Raw genomic sequence first — 26,281 nt, forward strand, 5'->3', positions numbered from 1 at the left:
TTAATCTGTTTTAGTTTTTTCAGTAGGGGCTATGGAGATATTCCTTGAATGCCTAACATGAACACAAAGCATGCCCACAGACAGCAGCCCTGCTTCCTGGAGTACAGAATAATAGTAGTAAGGTCATAAAAATTATCATAACCATCATCAATATTCACAGTGTTTCCTATGTACTAAGGACTGAGCTAAGAACCTTACATATATTAGTTCATTTAATTTTCACAATAACTCTATAAGGTACATCCTCCCATTTTTACATCATTAGTAAATAGAGAAGCCACTATTTGAATCCAGAGCTGATGGGAGAAACTCAAAACTTTGTTACTACAGCAAAATTCTGTAGGTAGCAGCTATAAACTCAGCTGAGCTTATTTAAAAATGTCATTCATAATGTCAATGAAATACTGAACTTCTTCCAATAGTTCTATTCCATTACTGTATTTCTTACTACACATATCCTAGTCCTATATATTAATAGTACTTTAAATTCCAAATAATCAACTTGAGTATGCTTTTTGTTTCTGGCTTCCCATAGTCACACAAACCAAAACAGAGCTCTTTAGTCAACTGGCAGGAGAAGTGTGTGAATAAAATTATGAGACATACTATGTAAATCCTAAAAAGGTATGTTGACGGTCTATTCAGGAAAGAAAATGCCCTAACTCTTCCCTGGAACTTAATTCTAGGTGGTCTTGCTTTTTGCTGATGCAGAAAAAGGTAGTTCCCATAGTAATGTCTTCATTTCAAGTGAAGTAACAACCATTCCTAAAGGTTGAAGAGGCATATAATGGATTTCCTGAAAACAGGCATATTTAAGAAACAGACTAATACATTTTATACTATAATACTAAATTTCAAAGCACATTCTGGGGCTAACCCCCTCAAACACTTTTAACAATAGAAATATTAAATTCCAAAACTAAAATAACCTCAGATACATGAATGTTGAAGTACCTGAAATTTTCTTGGCATGTTAAGGGATTAAAATTTCTGATTTTAATATGAGTTCTTAAGGTTTCCACATATTTTTTTACTTACTCTTTACACTCTTTAGACACATGGGATGGTACTGTATATTTGCAATCCATGATCATTGTCAATGTTTCACTGTCATTGGCCTCTTGAAAGGGTGGTTGTCCACACACCAACATGAAAAGGATCACTCCGAGACTCCATATATCTACAAATCAAAGACATACTTTAAATTACTGGACTAGTTAGGAAACCAAAAACATTAAGTAGAGTGAAAAGTAGGCTAATAATAATATTTTATTTTTAGTAGCCAAAAGCATTTATATCTCAAAGTGAAAACATCCAGGGAAGAAAACTTAAGCTCCAACAGGGCAGGGAAGGTATTTGTCTTGCTTACTGTTTTTATATTCACTTAAGGCCCACGCAAGTGCTAGCAAATAGGAATGGTCAAAAAATATTCAGTGATGAGATAAACTAATTCCTGTGTTAATGGAAAGAACATCAACTGGAAAATATCTATCCAGGCCTCCAAGCCAATGGACAACATACTGCTGCTTTTGCCATCACAATATACACCAGACATAAAATTAAAATACGAATATTCTGAGACCTAAAAAGTATTCTGCCTAAGGTCACAATTATTTCAGTTGTTCTTTACACCTCAATGCTGGTGAGGTAACCACTCACGGTATTTTATAGATAAGAAAATTAAAGCTCAGAGAGGAAAGAAATATGGCCATCAATGAGGAAAAAGACTGGTTATGTAACATTTCGGAGCGCAAAACTAAAGACTACAGGTATAAGTAACCAGGATGCACACTTCAGCTTAAAAACAGGGGGAACTACTCAATGGAGCTGTTAAAACACTGGAAAAGACAGTAAGTTTCCCATAACTTAGTAAAGTATTCCAGCAAAGACTGGGCAAACATCTGTCTAATACTCTGCACCAGTTGTAAGGCTGGACTAGCAAATGTCTGAACTCCCAACTCTAGCATTAGACTAACTCCCACAGTAACAAACAATTCCCTATCTCTTGTCATTAAATAAAAAGCAAACCCATCAATCAAATGGAAAAATGATGTTTCTTCAGATGAAAAATGAATTTTTTTTAGATAAAAGGGATTTAGGAAGGATATCATAAATCATTCATTCTAGAAACTATAGAAATGATATTAATAATATAAACATTCATGTATTAAGAAATCAATGCAAGAAGCATTCTAGACCACAAAAGACTTAAAAAAGAATGGAAGGGGCAGGCTACATGGCCTTTGTTGTCACATCTGTTAACACTCAACTGCTGTTTCCATTTAAATTTAAAACACCCAAAATAATGTAGGTTCCATCTTATTTTTCAAGAGAACTAAAATTTAATATATTTTACTTGGTTCAACCTGAACAAAGAGGGCAACAAAGGCAAAAACTCAAAAGTTATACACAATGTGATTTTTTATATGCACAATAAATTTTACTAAGGATGCTCCAATGGAGATTAGTGCCACAGATTGAAAAATCTACTAAAATTAAAGCATGTATACAAATGATGAAAGGGATCTAAAGATCACTGAGTCCAAACCCTTGGCTTTGCAGTATCCCCAGGAGGTCTGCCTGGCATTGCTTGCTGGATGCATGGATTATCTGACCTATTGCCCCAAGACAGCAAGCTGTCTCAGCAGTCTACTCCACTCACTGACCGTCACCTCCCTGCCTTGACCTTGGAATCTGGAGGGCTATCTCCATTCAAAATCAAACAACCTTAATCATGGCAATAGTCAAGTTTATTCTTTAAATAGCCAGTGAGAAGAATTTTCAATCCTCAATTTCAGTAGTACCATATTGAGATTTTTAAAGGAAATTTATATAATTGATGTTTAACTTAAAACCTCTTCATACAACTTGAACCTATTTTTGTTTTTGTTTTTTTTTTTGAGACAGAGTCTCACTTTGTTGCCCAGACTAGAGTGAGTGCCGTGGAGTCAGCCTAGCTCACAGCAACCTCAAACTCCTGGGCTCAAGTGATCCTACTGCCTCAGCCTCCCAAGTAGCTGGGACTACAGGCATGCGCTACCATGCCTGGCTCATTTTTTCTATATATATTAGTTGGCCAATTAATTTCTTTCTATTTATAGTAGAGACAGGGTCTCGCTCTTGCTCAGGCTGGTTTCGAACTCGTGACAGTGTGACATCGAGCAATCCTCCCGCCTCGGCCTCCCAGAGTGCTAGGATTACAGGCGTGAGCCACCGCGCCCGGCCGAACCTGCTATTTTTGATCACCTGCCCTAACTCCCCAAATCACCACTATGAACACAGGGCAATTACAATTACTCTCCCTTTAATGCATGTCCCTCATTTCATAAAAACAGTTATGTTCTGGAAATTAACTATAAAGTAACTCTCACCTTTCCACTGATGTCCCCCATACAATAAGGGGAATTTACCAAGTTTTTATTTTTATTATAATAAATACTTGGTTGTTCCCACTCCAGCAAAGGAAGGATTTTAAGTGGCTTACAAAAATGCATAAATATTAAAAATCTGAGTAGTTAAAAGCTTTTCCTTCTATTCAAATATTGGCAATGTTTAATGCTACTACTACAATCATACCTAACCACTAATACATATGTATTTGAAATATAATATATTCACATTTTTCCATATAAATCCTACAAAACAACAACTTTTATAAAATGAGTTTAGTTACATTATTTCCTCTACTATCTCATACTATTACTGTGGATAAACTAGTTTAGTTTTTTACTTTTTGTCTATGCCAAACTGCAGATAATATCTGATAGCACTGTTATTCAAAGCTACTGTTTTAAAAATATAAAGGAGCAATATGCAGTGGCTCACATCTGTAATCCCAGCACTTTGGGAGGCTGAGGTGGGAGGATTGTGTGAGGCCAGGAGTTCAAGACCAGCCTGAGCAACATAGTGAGATCCTTTCTCTACAAAAAATAATGAGCTGAGTGCGGTGGCACGAGCCTCTAGTTCCAGCTACTTGTTAGGCTGAGGCAGAAGAGTCACTCGAGCCCTAGAGTTTGAGGCTGCAGTGAGCTATGATTGTGCCAGTGTACTCTAGCCTGGGCAACAGAGTGAACCTTCGTCTCTTAAAAAAATAAAATAAAGATATAATGAATAATATAAATATCAATTAATAATTACCCCAAATTCTTATTTGACTAAAGAAAGCTTTCTTTTTCTGTTAAATATTAACCTCATAAGCAACAAGAAGTCCAATTTATTTGGAAATAATTTCATCAGGATCATCTGCCCAAGTAAATTAATATGCTCTGCTTATGATGTAAAATATAATTAGAAGAGTAAAAAAGAAAAAAAAGCAACATAAGTATATAGTTTCTACTTTCCAGTTAAGCCTCAAATCATTTCTAAACATGGAAAGGTTTAAAAGATAAGAAACTTAGAAATACAATTTTATGTCAAGTAGTTTGCTAACCCAAATGACATAAATTGAAGCATTTAAACTAGAAAACCGCAGCAATGTAACTGTGTGTTAGAAAAGGCAAATGACCCTATGAGACAACATGATTATTCAAAGGGCCATTTATTCCATATAGTTATTTTCCAAACTTATTTTTCTTTTTCCTATACTTTTTGTCTTTGAATCATTTTACTTTTTCATCCCAAGGGCCAAAGGAAAGAGATAAAAACACACCACTAAACAAACAGAGTGGTATGACTTTAACCAGGTTATTTAAAAATGTGTTCCCCATCTTTAAAATGAGAATTTTAACAGTAATCTACTACCCTTAAAGCTGTTGTAGACACTAAAAGGATTAAAATAGAGTCCATGCTAAGTATTCAGCACAGAGAAAACATTTAAAGGCAGTTGCCGCTGCCTTGCCTAATTTATCTGTGGCAGGCACTGTTCTGGGCAACGCAGGTACAGAGATGAATGAGAGATGCCCTTACTCTTAGAAGGTTCCCAGTTTACTGTCGGGGAAATGGACAGAAGGTAAGTACAAGGAGGCACAAAACCAACATGGAGAAGAAAACTAACTGAGATAGAAGGGAGAGAAACAGGGAGGGCTTCTTAATATTCATGTTTTTTAAAAAAAGGTGATGATATAGAAGCCCGGGTCCCAAGAAGTAGATATCTGATATTATGGGACTAAGAATGGCATCAAGGAGGATTATCTAATATATTCCTGTACAAATGGGGGAGGTGGGTGGTATTACCTTAATAAACATTCACTTTAGTGAGTATTTTAAATTATCTTTTTCCATTTAAAAAAAAAAAAACCTTGCTAATAAAACTACAAATTCCCAAGGTGTAGATCGCAGTGTCAGCCTGCGATGCTGAGGCTGCAAGACACCACCAGAACTGTAAATGAGGGTTGGAGGTGGAGGATGGGGGAGTAAAAGTGGAGCATGAGCTTTACATTATTTTAATTTTTTAAAAAATGTTAATGGAATTGTCTATTCACATTAAAGATACACAGATTAACAAACATCAACCTCTGAATAATCAAATACTGTTGATACTACTATCTGAAGCATACATTTTGATTACAGCCCCAGTATAGGCCCTTGGTTAATAAAAATAGAAAAAAGAAAATATCACTTAATAAAAGTAATTGGTTTGGTTAAAAAAAAAATCTTCCAACTCACAGAACTATGGGAAAGAGTAGAGAGAGTATGAAGTCTTCAATAGTATGGGGGGGGGTCATTAGTCCCTCTCACTGGCCGCTGTCACACTAGCTGGAAATAAGATTACAAAATGAGCACTAAAGTCTCATCTCTAACACTAGGTAGGTCTATATATCATAATACAAGTGAATTATGCCATCTCTGGGGTTGGGGGGATACTTTATATTACAAAGTTCACTTTAGGCAGGCTAAGAAAAAGATCAAAATGGAAACAAAACAATGAAAGAACACACTAACCATTCATTTGAGGAAAAGCAAATCTCAAGGGTGGCAGATATCACGAACACTGAGAGGTTTTCCAAGAAAACCATTTCTAAAGTGAATTTTCTATTCAGGCAAAGAGAGAACAGGGATTGGAAAGTAATAGAAACGAGAAGCTAAGAAGGCAGCTTTGGTGGAAACCTCTATGTTTTCCTTCAGCTCTTTTTAGTCAGTACAGCTATAAGTCATGAAAGCAGTGACAGAACTGGAATGCTGTAAAACCACCACAGAAGAAGCAGGGGCACCTTTTACACCACTTAACAGCTGCCAAGATTTATGCAATCACTTTTCAGTTCCAACTGTGGTCACCAGCAACTGACACATGACCCAATACTAGTGTAAAAGGCAATGTTTTTTCAGAATTATCAAGTACTGTTTCAGAAGTGTACAGGTCCCAGAAGCTCTACAATAAAACCTAGGACCTTTGTTTCTTGTACAATATTCAGAAATCTAAATTCACCCACCATTTACCAATCTGAATTACTGTGTAAATACACAGTAAAAGTAATTGTCTGCATTCAAAATCACCTAGAGCTCCATCTAAAGATTCTTTCTTACTCCAAACATTGATCAGTGATTAGTTCTAAGGAACATGACTAGAACACATTTTAGAAGTATTAATAGAAAATTGTCAGGTCATTTGAACTAACAGTATAAGGGCAAAGCAGAAGAGGAATGAAGAATTTGGACAAGTCCCTTAAACATGTTTTCTGTTATCTCTATTATTACTGGTTTTATCAATACTCTAGTTAGAAGCAAGGTTTTATTATTTAACTGGGAAACATTTTTTCCCTTAAAAAAAAAAGTGAGAGTGAACGCCATCATCTAATTACCTACTTTAAAACACCTCTTTCCCAGACCAGAATTCATCTAAATAAATGCCTCTTGGGGAGTTAAAAAAATCAGTGCTGCCCAAATGAAGCTCATCATCTTTTCCTCAAATTCATTTGTCCCCATCTATGCTCTAGCCTGGTCAATGGCACCCCATACACTCAATCTAAGTTTAGGACACATACCAGACTTCCCATTATCACTTCCAGGTGCAGGAGATACTGCCACTTCCACTACCATGGGCTGAAAATCCTCAAATGCTCCTACCATGGCCCCTCATCTTCCCTGAGGCCTCCCCTCACTGCCCTCCCACCTGGAGACCTGACTTCAGCATCCACACAATGGACCGTGATTACAGATTTTCTATTTCCCTCATTACTCAAGAGTTCCCTGAGTGCAGAATACGTCCCCTGCACCCAGGTAGTGCCTCCTCAACACAGGTATGCTCAATGGGGGGAACCTAAAACTAAAGAGAAAACAGTTCTGCAAATATTGTTTGAGTGGGGCCTCCCCCAAAAGGCAGCTGAAGTAGAGTTTTAGGGTGCAGGGGAAGGCGGTAGTTGTTCCCGAGCCTTCAAAAAAAAAAAAATCTAAGAAAAAGGAGACTAAAAAGTACTGGGAGCAGATCGTGGGGTAATCAGTGAAGACAAGCTGTACTTTTAGTCAGCTGTTTAATGTCTTGTGCAAACTTGTTTTTTCAAGTCAAAGAAATCAAAGGGTTATCAATCACACATTTGTGTGACTGCACACATTCACATAAATCCAAACCAGACAAGCAGCAGACACCCTTCCAACTGAGCATTCCTTCATAAATCATTTTACAAACCTGATATTGGTACCAGTCAGGAAGTGAACTTTACAAATGAAAAGGGAAAGATAAGCCAGGCTAAAATGTCACAGTTGGGCGATTTCTTTCAGCATGCCCTAATGAAAAGAGCATGCCGAGGATAAAGCTTCAAAGACCTGGGTTCAAATCCAATGATGGCTGCTTAGCTGTATTATCTTGGCCAAGTTACCCAGCTTCTATGTGTCTCAGTTCTCTCTTCTACTCACGTGGTAATTTATGAGAGGACGTCTGGGCAACATGTAGCAATACAGAGCCTGCAGGGACTGATAATAGTGGTTACCTCTAGGTACAAGAGTGAGACCAGTGGGGAAAAGCAAAGGGGGCTTTATACTTTTTACTCAATATACTTCTCTGTTACCTGAATTACCTTACAAGAACCTTTATTTATTTTTTAAAAAGTAAGCTGTGCTTAACAGAATATTATGATGTAATATGTAAGTATTTTAACTGAGTAAGTGGAAACGTCTTTATAGGAATGTAAAGGTAATAGAAAAAGGCCTGGACGTACTTATTCTCTACTGAGACAGTGATTCTCAACCTGCAATCTGGGTACACTCGGTTCTGTAAGGTTTCCTTAAAAGATTTTCAAAAACCAATCTCTCCATACCATGTATAGCTATAATAATTATTTTAAGCACAAATAATTGCTTCAAGAGTTAGAAATATTCAAATAATATACTTGGCATCTCATAAAAGTCTGTAACAGTTTCATAAAATCTGATGAAAGAAAAAACAGGGTTAGAGAGTCCAGAATCTCTGGATAAACCTCAGTGATTGGTAAACTTGTTTTTCTGGTGGCATCTCACTATTGTAGCGTCTAGGGAATGGATCTCAGTCTCATGAAACCAGGGAAGGGGTCAGGGTGCTGCTGGCCGTATCACCCTCTATTTCCCTGCTTCAGGCCAGATCTGAGTGTACTTAAGGTGAAGGTGACAATAAAGCCAGAGCCACCATACAGTCACCCACCATGGGTACATTCCCAGACAAAATCAGTCTGGATGCTCTAGCTGCCTCAAAATTTCCACACAGCCAGAACAACGCCTCAAGGTATTTCTAAATACCTTGGTGAAGTGGGAATCAGTTTCAAATGCATACCTTTCCAATTTTAGAACTTTTAAAAAATATCTTGTACAATGCTCAAGAGAAAAATCTCTAGTCTTTGTCCAATTCTGTAATAACAAAGTCTAAAATGTTCATACATTAGAAATAGTTTTAACATGTGGACACAAGGGCCACCAGCATGGCAACGTGTAGCACATTCTCCTAGGAGGAGTTTCGACATGGGTACTCTTCAAAGGGGGACCCATTAGAGAACAGCTTCCCCAGAATACACAGTGACTTTAATTTTAGTTTCCAGCAGTGATTTCACATGTCAAATTCCCCACACGATTATGACAAATACAATGCAATATTATAAGTCTAACTTTGAACTAGAAAGTAGAAACATTTAAATTTAGTACCAAATCTAAAAATGTCCAATTTTATTTGTCTAGTTAGTCAAATATAACTAGAGTACGTGTGGTGAGCATTTTATAAATTTGAAGTCTGTACTAACTCAATGAATTTAGTTTAATAGCTAGTGGAGTATTGTGATGTTTTCTTAAATTGATTTTAAAAATGCTGAGTCTTTTGCATAAGGTCTTGTTTGCAAGATGAATATATACAAGCCATTAAAATATCAGTTAATAAAAATCACCTGCATATGGCAATGCATACCTAAGACTTAAACAGGTTCTCTTTCAAAAAGCACAAAATGGAAATGTTTAATGAAACAAACAAAAAGCTTTGAGAGTATGGAAATACAAAGTCAAATAAAGTATGTCCTTTTAACAGAAAGTATATTACCCTAGTTTCCCTAAAATGTTAAGCTTGCCAGGAGACTTTAACTTCTTCATTTGAGAATAAAGAGAAATGAACTTTAAAATAGCAAATTTAATATAACAAGATTCAAAATTCAAAATATTCTTTAAATGTTTGTTTTGGTTAGTTCTCCATGTGTAATACCTAAATTAGACATTTGATTTTAAAATGTGTACAACTTATTCTCCTATGTTAAAGAAAAATCAGTGCATCGTCTAGGAATTAAACGTACAACCTGGTTGGTTCCATGTAGGATTATAACTTTCAGATTGTTCCTTCATATTAAAACTTTAACTAGAAAGTTCTCTCAAATATAACTACTCACTTCCTGTTTTTACAGTAAACATTTGCTTTTTTCAGATTGTTAGTACATATTTAATGCCAGTAAGATTTTATTATTTATTAGCAGCCTGTGGGTAGGCCTCATAATCATCAACACCAGAGATAATCCTATTACCCTATTAGGTAAAAATATAAAGATTTGTTTCAAGTTATACTGCCCTGATTATTTTTCCCTAATTTAAGGTATAACTTACACACTAAAATTCACCATTTTTAGTGTGCATTTCTCCAAGTTCTGACAAAGGTAGTCATGTAACTACCACTATAATCAAGATATAAAGCAACTGTATAACCCCCCAAAGTTCCTCTGTGCCTCTCTGTAGTCAACCCCTGGCCCCTGCCCAGCCGCTGACTACCACAGCTCTGTTTTATGTCCCTATGTTTGTCCTAGAAATGGAATCATACAGTATGTACTCTCTGAAGTCTGGCTTTTTTCACTAATGCACTTGAGATTCATCCATGTGGCTGCATGTGTCAACAGTTCATTTTTATTGCTGAGTAATATGCCATTGCGCAGATGTCCCACTATTTTAAGTTTGGGGCAATTATGAACAAAGTCACTAAAACATTTGCATACAGGCTTTTGTACAAACAAATTTTCATTTCTCTTGGATAAGTACCTAGAAAAGGGTTTGCTGGGTCATTGCTGGGTTAAGTATATGTTTATCTTTATAAGAAACTACCAAATAATCTTTCAAAGTGGCTGTATGATTTTACATTCCCATCAGAAATATGAGTTTCAGTTGCCCCATTCACATCCTTGTCAGCTCCTATTATGAGTTTTTAAAATTTTAGCCATTCTAATAGATGTGGTTTTAATTTGCACTTCTCTAATGACTCATGGTATGAAGTATCTAGATGTGTTTGTTTGTCATGTATTTTTTGTGAATTGTTTGTAGAAGTATTTTGCTGAGTTTTAAATTGGGTTGCCTTTTAATTAGAGTTTTGAGAGTCCTTTACACATTCTGGAAAAAAATTCTTTATCAGATACGTGATTTGCAAGTATTTTCTCCCAGTCTGTGGCTTAATAGTATCTTTCAAGGATCAGGAGTTAATCTTGATAAAAATCTATCATAACTTACCAAATTTTTCTTTTTTTTTTTTGAGACAGAGTCTCGCTTTGTTGCCTAGGCTAGAGTGAGTGCCGTGGCGTCAGCCTAGCTCACAGCAACCTCAAACTCCTGGGCTCAAGCGATCCTTCTGTCTCAGCCTCCCAAGTAGCTGGGACTTACAGGCATGAGCCACCATGCCCGGCTAATTTTTTCTATATATATTAGTTGGCCAATTAGTTTCTTTCTATTTATAGTAGAGACGGGGTCTCGCTCTTGCTCAGGCTGGTTTCGAACTCCCGACCTCGAGCAATCCGCCCGCCTCGGCCTCCCAGAGAGCTAGGATTACAGGCGTGAGCCACCGCGCCCGGCCCAAATTTTTCTTTTATGCATCATGCTTTTGGTATTGTATCAACAAATATCATTGGCTAAGCTAAAGTTGTAAAGATCTCTCATGTTTTCTTCTAGAAGTTTTATATTTTACATTTAGGTCTATGACACATGTTGAGTTCTTACAAATGGTGTGAGGTACGGTTCAGGTTCATTTTTTTGCATATGGATATCCAATTGGTCCTGCAGCACTGCTGAAAAAATTGCCCTTTCTCCACTGAATGGCTTTAGCACCTTTGTTGAAAATGAACTGACCACCTGTGTGTCAGTTTATGGATTTTCTATTCTATAATAACAACCACCTGGTTACAAACAATGGTTCCATCTTCCCTTCCATTGAGGATTCTCCTTTTAGAGCTGCTTCCATGGCAAGCAGGTGCCTCATACCTTACCTCCAGAAGTGCCCATAAGCACAGCTTAACTAGACTTCAGGTGGCAAAGAGAGGAGTATATTGTGTTTTTAAAGTTTCCAATTATGATCTCATGATTCTTCCTCTTCTCTTGCTGTTATCAATCAGGGTGCCTAACTCTAGGGGGTCCCTATGTTACCTATCAGCTAGATGCTAAAAATATGAACTTACTGAACTTGCTAGAATCTTATATGAAATTAAATAAAGAAGGATCTGAATGATAGCTATGAACAAAATACACGAGCTTTGTATATGGACTTAGGACAGTCCATTTCAGCTACCCAGGAGTCTTTGCTTGCTCCCTGGTGCCCCATGTTTAGGAAAACTCAAAAACTGATTTAAAGAAAGTGATCAAGAAGCAGTTCTCTAATTGGTAAGAATCATTAACAGCTAAGGATTCTAAAGATCATTTATCTTGCATGAACTAACACAAAAACAATTTTGGAAAGCCTCCTCACCACGTGAAAAGCTGTTCCCCTTTTTCCTCTAACAGCAGCCAGAAGAGTCAAAGGTTAGAAAGTCAAGGGACACTCAAGTTCTCTACCTATTCTTGCCTCTACTAATTAATATACTCATTTTGATACTGAAGCTAGATGGTAAATCCAAGAAAATTTTAATCAGTTTATTCACTAATACGGCTATCCTCATATGGGACAGAGAGCAAGGTACTTCACCCATAAACTGATAACTGGGTACAAGATTGGGACTGGTCAAAAACTAAGGGAATTTTCTGCCTCTAGGAATATAAATAGGACTTCAGCAGACTAAAGGTTCTGCTATAACAACAAAAAACAAAATAACTTGTAGAAATCATGTTTTTAAAGCCTTGGGAGCAACGGTAGATGAGCTGAAATTATAGATCATGAAGAGCCCTACCTAGAGCTGAAGCAAAAACCCAAACAAGAATCATAAAGCATGATCGCAGGAGTTTCAATGGATTACAAATGTTCCTTAACATGTTAAACCTAATCGACTTACATTATACACTAACAAAATAGGCTCTTTTGTGTATGTTATTAAATACCAGAAAATAGGTAACACTGAGAAAAAACAGCTACTCTGATGTAAGAACATAAGCTTGTAGCTGACTGGTATTTAATATGTCTCATTCTGTATCAACTGGCATTCTAATATACACATTAGTGCCTTAATAATTTGTTAATTCAAGCTCTTGGGTGACTAGGAAAAAAACAAAACAAAACAAAAAACAATTTATTAAGCCAGTTTCAGTGTTCTAGAAACTAATGACTGCTGAGTGCAAAACTGAGACTCACACCATCTGAGGGGCTTCTTTCCATCTACTGGAGCTCTCAATCCATGTTGTCTCTATTAAACTGTAACAAGAATCTCCAGATGTCAGTGAAGAGTTGATACATACAAACTCTTAATAATAAGAAAATGAGTATTTAGGAAAATCATATAAAACATACCAAATACCTACAGGTTATGTCTATTTGAGTTTAAAAATAAAAAGAATGCTTTACCTGCCAATGACTTGATTTTCCTTTTGTAAATAGCCCTGCCTATAACCTTACTCTCTAATTTTCCATTACGGTCTTCTACCCAAGTCACAGCAAACAAATTTAAAACACAACAGGAAAATGAGAGATCAAATGTATATATGAAAAAAATGAGTTAGAGTCAAGTACCCAAAGGAACAAAAATAAGAACACTATTTTACACTTATATTTTATGCTCCAAGGGTTATTTCAAAACTACTGTGAGGCTGGGCACGGTGGCTCACACCTGTAATCCTAGCACTCTGGGAGGCCCAGGCGGTAGGATCGCTCAAGGTCGGGAGTTCGAAACTAGCCTGAGCAAGTGTGAGACCCCTTCTCTACTAAAAATAGAAAGAAATTAATTGGCCAACTAAAAATATATAGAAAAACATAGCCAGGCATGGTGGCACATGCCTGTAGGCCCAGCTACTCGGGAGGCTGAGGCAGAAGGATTGCTCAAACCCAAAAGTTTGAAGTTGCTGTGAGCTAGGCTGACACCACAGCACTCTAGCCTGGGCAACAAAGTGAGACTCTGTCTCAAAAAGCAAAACAAAACAAACAAACAAACAACAACAACAAAAAACTACTGTGAGCATCTTTTCTGTCAAATAGTTGTGGGCCCACTTTTACTCATTCTCATAAGACTGCAAGACTAAGTCCAAACAAAGGGCTTCATAATGGTCAACAAACACTTCTGAAACTGAACCAAAATGTATCTCTTTCTGAAGAGAAGGACAACAGCTTTCATTCCCTCTTCTTAGAGTCTAGGGTTCATTAAATATGTATGCCAGGACAAGGAGTTTAACATGAGCAAAGAAATCAGGAAGAGCCATGGAGGGTGACCACAATTAAACTTTGTAAATAAATTTGGAAGAACGTAAATGTTCACTTCTTTGGTTTATCTCTGTGATATTTATTCATTTAAACAAACATTAAGAGCCTGTCGTGTTTACCAGGTGATGGGGACACAGATAAGACATAAACACACAGTCCCCTCTCTCAAGGACCTTAGTGTTGAGCAAGGGGGACAAGCGAGCCATCTGGAGCCAAGCAGGCTTGGCACTGCTCCATCCAATTCCACAGAGAAAGGGCAATCAGGGCCTGCGTTCTCTGAACTTTATCATCCTCTTTTTTTTAGCCATCCACAGACCCTCCTTTATTTTTATCAAACAACTAGTGTGCCTACTTTGTGGCCGGCTACATCCCAAGTACCAGGATTCAGGTGTATCTATGAAGAGGGTCTCATTCTAGAAGGTCTTGTTTTCTACTCACCACAGTGCCACAAATGCGAGATTGCACAATTTTTTCTCCTTGAGTTTCAGAGTTTAAAATAATTCTAAACTAAAAATTTTTAAATACTAATTAGGTACTGTTTTACACTACACTGAAAGTAATTTTTTAACACATCCCTATAAGGCTAATAAATCAACCTGAAGATCACACATGCAACTCCTGACACACGGGACAGGGTTTCCCCAGGAACTGAGACCTGTCACTAACTAGTCCCACCAGGCCCGTCTCCAAGTAAACACAAGAGCGTGATCAAGCACAGCATTAAGCAGATGAAGCTATTTTTTCATAGTATTTAAGAACACTAAAATAACTTTACTTGAACATTTGGAGTTCAGTCTGTCCAGCAACATGTATTGGAAATAAAAGGATTCCAAACTTATTGTGTTAAAAGTTTGTTATGCTAATTTTTGTTTTGTAAGCTAGTTTTCTTCTTCAACAGTCTTACATTTCTCATTTCAGAAAAAGCGTAAAAAAAAAAAAAAACACACACACACACACAACCACCAAGCAAATTCAATACTTTCAACTCCCTAAAGGTTTTCTGTTATGACCTAAAGTGACCTAAAGTATACTCGGTTTCTATGTCTTTTTGTATTAAGATAGCTACTATTTTAGGTGGTTTGAAAAGCTCTTCTGAAGTTCCAAGAAACTAACCAGTTATCAAATAAATACCAGGACTTTCATTTGCTTTTTAAATCTAACATTAAAAAAAAAAAAGAAAGAAAAATCTCTGCTTTAGAAGTTAACCTATTCCCTAAATACGAATAACCTAACATTCTGATAGTTAACTACAACTAAAAACAACATGTGAGAAAACACATAAGCAGAGGTCCTGGGCCTGCCCTTCCTCCCAGTTTTCCCACAGCAGCCAACATTTCAGAAATTCCCCTGAGGACAAATTTCCAAAGAAGAGGGCACCTCAGATACTCTTTCTCCCACACGGAGCAAGAGGCAGGAAGGAAAATGAGGCCACGATCTAACGTTAAATATCCCTCTGGGACTGCAGCCGCAGCACCATAGAACCATAAGGAATTCTGTGATCTTGTCAGAGGAAGCACTGAGGCTGTTAACATCTGATTGACTGAAGGCTGATCTCCTGTTTGGCAATGTGCTAAGTACTCTACCTGTATTCACTCATCTAATCCCTTCAACAATCCTAAAGGCAGGAACTATTACCCCATTTCACAAATGGGGTAACGTCCAGAGAAACAAGTGAAGCGGGGAAAGACAAGTGGGGAAAGCTGGGGCCTTACACCTTTGGAGGAGAAGCCCAGGCCTTGGTGAGGAGGTGACACGTGGGCAAGAGCAGTCTAGGCAGTGGGAGGGAGATGTGACCTGGAATGTGACAAACAGCAAGCAGTAGAGAGGAAGTCCAAGTCCAGGAAGAAACTGATCCTGAGGGTCACACTGGCCACTGCAAGGACTCTGGTTTTGATTCTGACTGAAATGGGAAGTCTTTCAAGAGTTCTGAGCTAGAGGAGTGATATGAACAGACTTAACTTTTACAAGGAATGAATAAACACTGCTTTCCTCATGAGCAGTGGTGACCTGAAACTGCCACCTCAGTCAGACCCAAGAATTCCTCTCCTTTATAGCTGCTCCCACTGCAATTCCCTACCCTCAACCAAAGCCCCAGGGCCTCCTCTCACCTGGAACTTTCCGCCTCAGAGAACTGAGTAGCTCCAAACGAAGGAAAGGAAACCTGCTTATAGAATCCCTTTCTCTTGTCTTCTAAGATACACAGATTCATGCCAGTCAGCTCCATTACAAACCTAAGACAAAATACCTAGACTCACAGCTTGGGCTCTGATCTGAAATACAGATAAATATTAACTTAATAGAATTCACAATTATCAACTGTCATTGCACACAGGATTTTAATGGGAGTAAGAGAGGCATTAGGACTCATTTTAAAATAAGAAAACAAATATCTTTCTAGGTAATACTATGGTGCGAGCCCTTAGAGAACTGCAAAGGTGCATGAACCCCTGGATGGACAAAATGAGGCGACCTTCTGATCTGTGCAAGACTAGGGAACACTAATCAGAAGCTCCAGGGGATGGGACTGGAAAGGAAGCAGGCAGGAGACAGTCTCTGGGCTGCTCAGAGCAGAGGGAAGAACAAGCAATCAATATCTCCAAGGGGTGCCTATCTTGAAATGCCAGACACTGGTTCTGAGGACACACATGAGAAAAACTTTCCAAAGGGCCTAAAACTTGGTTTTCACTTATCCCTAAATGAGCAGAGTGTGATTAAAAATGGGAGGCGGGGGGAAAAAAATTATCAATATCAAAAAGGAAGAAATATACATAATTCTCATTCGCTCTTTGAACCTAAAGAAGTTAAAAACATTTTTTCTAACACTTATTCTTCAAAGAACATTAGAATTAAAATGTTAGAAATCTCTTTCTGCATTAATATCTAAAACATCTGATTCCATAGGCTACAATCAGCAGTAGGCAAGGCTGGATACACATGAAGATACCATGGAAGGTTTTTTTTAATGTGGGTCTTAACCAAGACTATCTGAATCAGAATCTCTGGGCACAGGGCCTAGGCAAAGCATATATTTTTAAAATCTCCTCCAGGTAAAACTGATGGGTAGTGACCATTGAGAACTACCAGTTTAAATCTTATCATGCCAGTATTACAATTGGATAAATTATGTTCTTCAAAATAGTATCAACATATATTGCATTTGATCTGAGCCTTATAACACAGGAAGAACATACCATAGCTAAAAATCCAGTAGGGAGAACATAAAAAAAAATACATGATTTCTACATTTTTTAATATTTTTCTCAAACACTTTAAAATCAATGGCTGGGTTATCCTCAAAAACCTAACTATATGGTACCTATAGACTATACCATCTATAAACATTTTATACTCAAGAATCTTTATTATAAGTATTAAATTCAATAACTTATTTATAAAACCCAAAAAACTTTACTAAAGGCACAGAATCTCTGTCACACGCTTCCTGAATACTTAATTGTACAACATTGACATTATAAAGTATTATAAAGCCTGTGTTATCATGAATACAAAACTAATTCTGCATAAAGTGCTTTTATTTACAGAGTATTTATCCTAGATCAATTTTTAATTGTGATTTCAGAAATACATGTTGTCTTTCACAGGTAAGTGAAACTTCAGGAAGCTTAGGGAAAGATTTTCATTTTTTTTCTTTTGGTTTTGTATAACAAGTGATAACACTATAGTTGTATAAGGTAGCTTTCAGAGTATGTGACATTTCATTTGGCAGCTGAGTTGTAGAAGGTGTGTGCTACATTTCTATGGATGTGTTGTTCATTTCTCAACAATTTAATATTACACCAGTGACTATGCCCAAGCCCCAGGCTGCAACACAGTTCACGCTGGGCACACTTATGCAGACAGGCTTTATTTTTAATAAAACTTACTGAGGCATTACTTTAAAGTAGACCAAACTTCCCCTACCCATAGAAGAGGCACAACCATCCCATTAAAATAGATAATCCCAAACTGCACTCAGGTTAAAAACCCTGTGACATAAACCTAATGTCTTCTGATCTAGAACCCATCATGGCCCACATATCCAAATGGGAAACAGTATAAGAATATGTACTACAAAAGTTAACCAGATTCTGACTCTGGGAAGAGAAGGACCAACTCTGAAAACACTAAAACATCTGTCTCTAATAAACAATGACTTTGAGATGGGAAATGAAACCATACACACCCAAATTTGGTACAGTTTGGGATGGACTATAAAAGCAAGTACATTAATAGTTTCTCTGGAATGTGAAATACAAGGAATTATCAATTCATCATATGAATTATAATTACAGATTTATACAAATCAAAGAGAAAACTTCTGACTCCTTTATGTCTTTTGTTGTTGTTAGAGACAAGGTCTTGCTCTATTGCCCAGGCTGGACTCCAACCCCTGAGCTCAAGCGATCCTCCTGCCTCAGCCTTCTGAGTAGCTGGAACTACAGGTACATGCCACTGTGCGGCTTCATTTATGTCCTTTTGAAATATTTCAAATATCTTTTATCTGTCAAATATATTTTATCTGTCACAAAGGTAGTATGACTTAGGCTGTATTATCTGTACACGGAGTGATCCTTTTAAAACTTTTCAGAGAGAAAATATTTTAACATTTTCAAAGAAAAAAATATTTAAATATCATTAACATTATACACATAATGCTACAATCATAGTTCTTTTGGTGGCCACTCATTTCTAAAATTCTCTAAAAGACTCTTTTATAGCAAAGAGTCTACTGAGGAGATATTTTATCACAGAAACAAGAGAAAAAAAAAAAAAGAAACAAGAGAAAAGAATGACAACTTTAAGTACCTTAAATGCGGCTTCTAGTTTAATCACAACTCTTCGCTTCAATGTCAAGATTGCTAAAAACTGGTATAACACACAAATTATAAGTAGCATATAATAGCCAAGAATGCCTCAATTTATGTTTTATTAATTTACCTTTTCACCATACAAGGTAAATTCATTTCAGACAGACCAGAGATGGCCATTTTTAAATTCACATTGAATTTTTAATGTTCTTTACATGTAATAAGTTAGGCCAAACAAAGGAATAAAGATGCTTGAGAATTCTAAGATGTGTATCTTTCATCAGATCTTAAGATATTATGAATCAGAAAAAGAACCACTGCTCTAAAATAAATATAAGTACACACTTTTAACATGGTGAAGGTTAAATACTTTCGCTTCAGTGGAGACAAGATAATTTTTGGCTGATTATACGGTTTATAATCTTTTTTTATTTTTTAAAATACAGTATCAGACTGATATTTGTTAGCACGTATTTGAACACCACAAAAATGCAGTGTTTCTGTAATACTGACATTTATTCCCAGACCATAATCAGGCATTATTGCTAAAAATAAGGCAAAAACATACTATGCAATATCTCAGGCACATTCACACTGTAAGGTTACTTGCCTTCCAAGCAATGAATGATACATAAATATTTCAAACATTTCATTCTGGAATAATTATAGACTTATAAGAGTTGCCAAAAAAGCAAAGGAGGTCCCACGCATTCTTCACCCAGGCCCCCCTCAAAGGTAATATCTTGCTTATGTAAGTACAGTATCAAAACCAGGAAATTGACGTTGGTACAGTGCACAGAGCTTATTTCAGATTTCATCATTTTACCTGCCTTTCTTCGTGTGTGTATAGTTTCCATGCAATTTTATTACATGTATATTTCTGTTATCTAACACCAGATACAGAAGTGTTCCATCACGAGTCTCCTTCATTCTGTCCTTCTATAGCCACACCATCATCTCTAATTCCTGGCAACCACCAATCCATTCTCATCTTTATAATTTGTTATATCAAGAGTTTTATAAATGGAATTATACAGTACATAACCTCTCTGGTGAGCTTTTTTTTTCACTCTGCATAATTCAGTTGAGATCCATGCAAGTCATTGTATCAACAGTTTGTTCCTTTTTATTGCTGCACAGTATTCTATAGTATATAGCATGGTATAACCATTAACCCACTGAAGGATATCTGGGACGCTTCCAGTTTATGTCTATTACAAATAAAGTTGCTAAGAACATCCATGTGCAGGTTTTTATGTGAAGATAGGTATTCATCTTTCTGGGACAAACACCCAGGAGTGCAACTGCAGGGTTTTACAGTAAATGTATTGTTTTATAAGAAATTGCCAAACTATTTTCTAGAGTATTGTAGTGATTCCTCTCTCATTATTCTTTTTCAAAATTGTTCTAGCTATTTCAGATCCTTTGCCTTTACATACAAATTTTAGAATGTTGCATACGTCTACAAAAACCCTGCAGGGGTTTTGATAATAATTGCATTAAACCTACAGGTCAATTTGGGAAGGACTGATAACTGTACTATGTTGTTTTCCAATTCATGAACATGACGCCTCTCTCCATTTATGTAGGTTTTTGATTTCTTTCATTAGCATTATTTTTTTGTGTTAGATGTGTTTTGTTAGATGCATATCTAGGTATTTCATTTTCTTCTGCATGACTACAAACTTTTAAATTTTGGTCTCCACATATTCATTCATAATATTACAAAAATGCAATTGATTTTTCTGTGTTGATCTTATATCCTGTGCTCTTGCTGATTTTATGTATTAGTCCTAGTAATTTTCCTGTAGATTCCTTGAGATTTTCTATGCAGATATTCATGTCATTTGAAATTACGGTTTTATTTCTTCTTTTCCTGTCTGTATGCCCTTCAGCACTAGAATGAGTAAAAGTGGTCTGGATACATCCTTTTCTTGTTTCTGAACCTAGAAGCCAGGTGTTCAGTCTAAGTATGACGTTAACTGAAGGATTTTGGTAGATGTGCTTTATCAGGCTCAGGATGTTCCTCTCTATTCCTAGTTTGCTGAGAGCAGGCAAAGAGTAATATTTTAACATAGGGCAAAAGACAGATTTATGAAGAAAAGAACTCTAGTTTTTTGCACAGTAATATGCACGAGGACACATCCTATGACTTTTAAAAAATTTCCATTAAATGCTGAATTGCAAATATGAGAAATATTGTAGTGTGTACATAAGTTTTTTGTTTATATTCAAAACAGCTACATATACTTAATCTAAACTTTTGCATTGTATTAATATGAAGCCATAATAGACACAGGTTCACTGCTCCTGCTGCTCTTCCACTGGGTAAACTGACATAACAAGCAGAAATGAGCTCTCCACTTTGTACAACAGTACACTGCCATTTCTACCACAGAAATTCCAAAGACTACAATGAGAGATTCCAGGATTTTTCACACAGATCATTTTTTCCCTTTCCTAACTCTGTGAAGTCAATTTAATACATATTCCTGAAAGTCCACAGAGGTGACTAAATCAACAGCTCACTGAGCATGATCTAGCCACCCTTTGTCTCCTCAAATCTTTATATATAAGAGAAAAGGTAGAGTGAGGGTGGGATGAGACTGAAAGAAGAAATCAGATACCCCAAACCCAGCTAGCAGGAACATCTGTGGTGCTTCTTTCTAGAAGACACAGACCAGAAACAGGAAGGGACTATACCAACACAATCATTAGAGGGATTAATTGAGGACTAATTCCTCTTACTTCATAACTCAACACCAGCACCAAGCCATGCCCAAGCAAATGTGTTCCAGGCAGAAGAAATGACTGTGAGCATTAGAACAGAGAGAGGACAGTGCCCAATAGGTGTACTGACAGGCTTTCAAATAGCAAGACCAGATACCAGGACTTCCCAGTTGGCTATATGACCTGCTCCTCTCCCACATTCACTAGAGGTAGACTACAATACTCGGACGTTGTATTCATGACAGGATATCTGGGAATCTCAAAAACTGAGATAAGCAAACACTAATATCCCCAAGAACCTAGGAAAATGAGTACAATGAGAGAAAGGAACCAAGTTCATCAAATAGAAAAACAAGCACCCAAGAAAACCCATTTAATGGAGTACTTTTATAAGTGTTAAAATATGAAAAGAAAATGTTCCACAGAATCTATGAAATGTAGTCCTACAAAGAAAATAAAATTAGTCTCACACTAGACTTCTCACTGGCAACTTTGGAAGCAAAAAGATGACAGAAAAATATATGTGAAAAATGTATCTTCAAGTTGGGAGGAAAATGATTTTGAATATGTATGTCTATATCTATCCATTTTTTTTTTTTTTTGGCAACGGAGTTTTGCATTTTGCTCTGTCGCCCCAGTGAGTGTGCAGTGGCATCATCATAGCTCACAGCAACCTCAAACTCCTGGGCTCAAGTGATCCTCCTGCCTCAGTCTCCCAAGTAGCTGGGACTAAAAGCATGCACCACTACACCCAGCTAATTTTTTCTATTTTTAATCTCACTCTTGCTCAAACTGGTCTCCAACTCCCAAGCTCAAGCCATCCTCCCACCTTGGCCTTCCAGAGTGCTGGGATTATAGGCATGAGCCACCACCTGGCCCATCCAAATTATCATTCAAATGACATATTTAGACAGACAAGGACTTGAGGAATTTTTCACAAACCCTCTCTGAAAAGCTTACAAACAAAACAAAAATAAACCAAGTAAAGGAGAGGGAAGCCAAGATATTTGTAAAATTCAGTAAAAAGTAAGTATTTATTGTAAATGAATGCAAATAAATCAAAATTTTAATACTGAAAGGGAATAAAAGCAAACTGGTTCTTATTTGTAGGGTAGAAGAAATAATATGAATATTGATTAACTCTGGACATTAAGGGTGGACACAAATACAAGAAACAGACTACATATCTTGCAAACCACTGGGGGAGAGAGAATAAAGAAAACTTGAATAATCTAACAAAATATGGGAACAGGTAATAAACAACAAAGCAAATAAAAACACAAAAGATAGCGAAAACAAGTCCAAACATTCCAGTAATAATAAATATGAACAGATGAAATTCACCTACTAAAAAAACCAGACTCACAAATTAGACAAACAAATACAGCATACCTTGGAGATATTGCACGTTCAGTTCCAGACCACTGTAAAAAAGTGAATACTGTAACAATAAAGGGAGTCACACAAACTTTTTGGTTCCTAGTACATATAAAAGCTATGTTTATCCTATAGTTTATTAAGTGTGCAATAGCATTATGTCTAAAAACCTATGTACCTTAATTTAAAAATATTTTATTGCTAAAAATGCTAGTTATCACCTGAGCCTTCAGGGGGTCATAATCTTGTTGCTGGTGGAGGGTTCTTGCCTCCACGTTGAGGGTTGCTGACTGATCAGGGTGGTGACTGCTGAAAGCTGGACTGGCTGTGGCAATTTCTTAAAATAAGATAATGAAGTTTGTTGCATCAATTGACTCTTCCTTTGATGAAAGATTTCTCTGTAGCATGTGATGCTGTTTGACAGCATCTTACCCACAGCAGAACTACTTTCAAAATCAGAGTCAATTCAAATCCTGGTGCTGCTTTATCAACTAAGTTTATGCAATATTCTAAATCCTTTGTTGTCATTTCCACAACAGTCACAGCATCATCATCAGCAGATTCCATCTCAAGAAACCACTTTCTTTGCTCATCCATCTATAACTCCTCATCTGTTCAAGTTTAATCATGAGATTGCAGCAATTCAGTCACATCTTCAGGGTCCACTTCTAGTTCTCTTGGTAATTCCACCACATCTGCAGTTACTTCCATGACTCAAGGCTTGAATGCCTCAAAGTTATTCGAGAGGGTTGGAATCAACTCCTTCCAAACTCCTGTTAATGTTGACATCTTGACCTCCTCACACAAATCATGAATGCTCTTAATGGCTAATGGAATCTGGAATGGTGAATCCTTTCCAGAAGATTTTCAATTTACTTTGCCCAGCTCCATCAGAGGAATCACTATCTAAGGCAGCTACATAGCCTTACAAATTGTATTTCTTAAATAATGAGACTTGAAAGTCAAAATTACTCCTTGATCTGTGGGCTGCTGAATGGATACTGCGTTAGCAGGCATGAAAACAGCATTCATCTCCTTCTGCATCTCCACCAGAGGTCTTGAGTAACCAGGCACACTGTCAGTGAGCAGCAATATTTTGAAAGGAATCTTTTTTTTTCTGAGTAGGTCTCAACTGTACGTTTAAAATATTCAGTAAGCCATGCTGTAAATAGGTATGTTATCATGCAGACTTCACCATTCCATTTATATTATAGAATACAGGTAGAGTAGATTTATCATAATTCTTAAGGGCCCTAGGATTTTTAGAATATTAAATAGGCATTAGCTTCAACTAAAGTCACCACCTGCATTTATTAGTCCCTAACAAGAGTATCAGATTGTCCTTTGAAGCTAGGCATTGATTTCTCCTCTCTAGCTATGAAAGTCTTACATCACCTTTTCTTCCAATAGAAGACTGTTTTGTATACAAAACAGATTTTGAAAATCTGTTGTTTACTCTAGTTACCTTCCAATTATCTTTGCTAGAACTTCTGTATAATGTGCTGCAGCATCTAGATCAACACTTGCTGTTTTACCTTGCACTTTTATTCTTCTGCAGCTTCCTCAGCTCTCTCAACCCATAAAACTGAAGAGAATTAGGGCCTTGCTCTGGATTAGGCTTTGGCTGAAGAGAATGTTGTACAGGGTTTGATTTTCTATCCAGACCAGTAAAACTTCTCTGTATCTGTTTTGCCTTTGTATCATTCGTGTGTTCACTGGAGTGGCATTCTTAACTTCCTTCAACAACTTTCCCTTTGTATTCACAACTTAGCAGCTAACTATATGATGCAAGAAGCCTAGCTTTTGGCCAATTTCAGCTGTCAACAAGCCTTGCTCACAAAGCTTAATCATTTCTAGCTTTTAAGTAAGAAATGTGTGACTCTTCCTTTCATCTGAACACTTAGAGACCACTGTAGGGTTATTAATTAGCCTAATTTCAATAATGTTGTGCCTTAGAGACTAGGGCTGCCTGGGCAGGGAGGGGTGAGAGAGAGAGAGAGAGACATATGGGGGAACAGTCAGAAGACACACAACATTTATCGATTAAGTTCACAACCTTATATGGCATGGTTCATGGCACCCCAAAACAATTACAATAGTAACATCAGAGATCACCAAGCACCATAACAGATATAATAATAATGAAAAAGTTTGAAATAGTGCAGGAATTATCAAAATATGACAGAGATGTGAACATATGCTGTTGAAAAATGGCACTGACAGACTTGTTTGACATAGGCTTGCCACAAACCTCCAATTTGTATAAAATGCAAAATCTGCAAAGCACAATGAAATGGGGCACCAGGCCAGGCCTGGTGGCTCACGCCTGTAATCGTAGCACTCTGGGAGGCTGAGGCGGGAGGATTACTTGAGCTCAGGAATTCAAGACCAGCCTGAGCAAGAGCAAGACCCCGTCTCTACTATAAATAGAAAGAAATTAGCCAAACAACTAAAAGCAGAAAAAATTAGCCAGGCATGGTGGTGCATGCCTATAGTCCCAGCTACCCGGGAGGCTGAGGCAGGAGGGTCGCTTGAGCCCAGAAGTTTGCGGTTGCTGTGAGCTAGGCTGATGCCACGGCACTCTAGCCTAGGCAAGAGAGCCAGACTCTATCTCAAAAAAAGAAAAAAAAGAATTGGGCACCATAAATTGGGTGTGTCTCTACTGTTTAAAAGAGTTAAACCTAAACAATGTCAAAATAGAATTTAAGGCAATAAATATCGAATAGTTTCATATTGATAAAAGGCAAAACTCATCATGTAAAATAAATTATAAATGTTTATATAGCTACACAGCTTGAAAATAACACATACAAAGCAAAAATTGATTAAAACATAAAGAGTAGGAGCCTAGCATTATTCTCTCACAATGACAGATGAGAATAAAAACATAAGGATATAAAGGAATAAACTACATAATGAACAATCTTAATTATATATAAAATAAACTCTGTATGCATCAAATAGTCAAACATTTTAATCACACAAGGAATAGTCACCATGGTAAGAATTATAATCTATAAAGCCACAAAGAAAATCTAAAAATACTCCCCAAAGCAGAAACCAATAGGGCATATTTATTAACTTCAATGTACTAAAATTAGTAGTTAAAAACCAGACAGCTAAAAGGAAAAATGAATCCATCTACTTTGAATTTTTAAAAAAATATCTTTCTAAATGACTTTTGAGTTCAACAAGAAACCAAAGATAAACCTTAGCAATGAATGACTGCAGAGTAAAACCCCTTGGAAGCCATCAGAGACTGTGGGAGAAGGCAACATACAGCATTAAATGCATTTATTAGAAATCAAGACAATAAAAAATAAGCTTTTGATTCAAGCCACTGAAAATAGAGAAAACAAAAACTCAAAGATCTTAGAAAAAATTAATAAAGATGAAAGAA

The 26,281-nt window shown here is 36.8% G+C and overlaps 1 protein-coding gene across 4 annotated transcripts in view; it reads right to left on the bottom strand.

Annotated features, from left to right (window-relative positions):
- Positions 1–26,281, bottom strand: part of SNRK (SNF related kinase) — a 58,841-nt gene that overhangs the window by 13,022 nt on the left and 19,538 nt on the right. For all 4 annotated transcript variants that reach the window (XM_012771027.3, XM_012771028.3, XM_012771026.3 and 1 more), the window contains one exon: positions 1,039–1,180. In XM_012771027.3, the coding sequence (XP_012626481.1) occupies positions 1,039–1,180 (142 nt within the window). The remainder of the gene's footprint in view (positions 1–1,038; positions 1,181–26,281) is intronic.

The sequence above is a fragment of the Microcebus murinus genome, chromosome 1 (genome assembly GCF_040939455.1).
Source record: "Microcebus murinus isolate Inina chromosome 1, M.murinus_Inina_mat1.0, whole genome shotgun sequence".
Taxonomy (NCBI): domain Eukaryota; kingdom Metazoa; phylum Chordata; class Mammalia; order Primates; family Cheirogaleidae; genus Microcebus; species Microcebus murinus.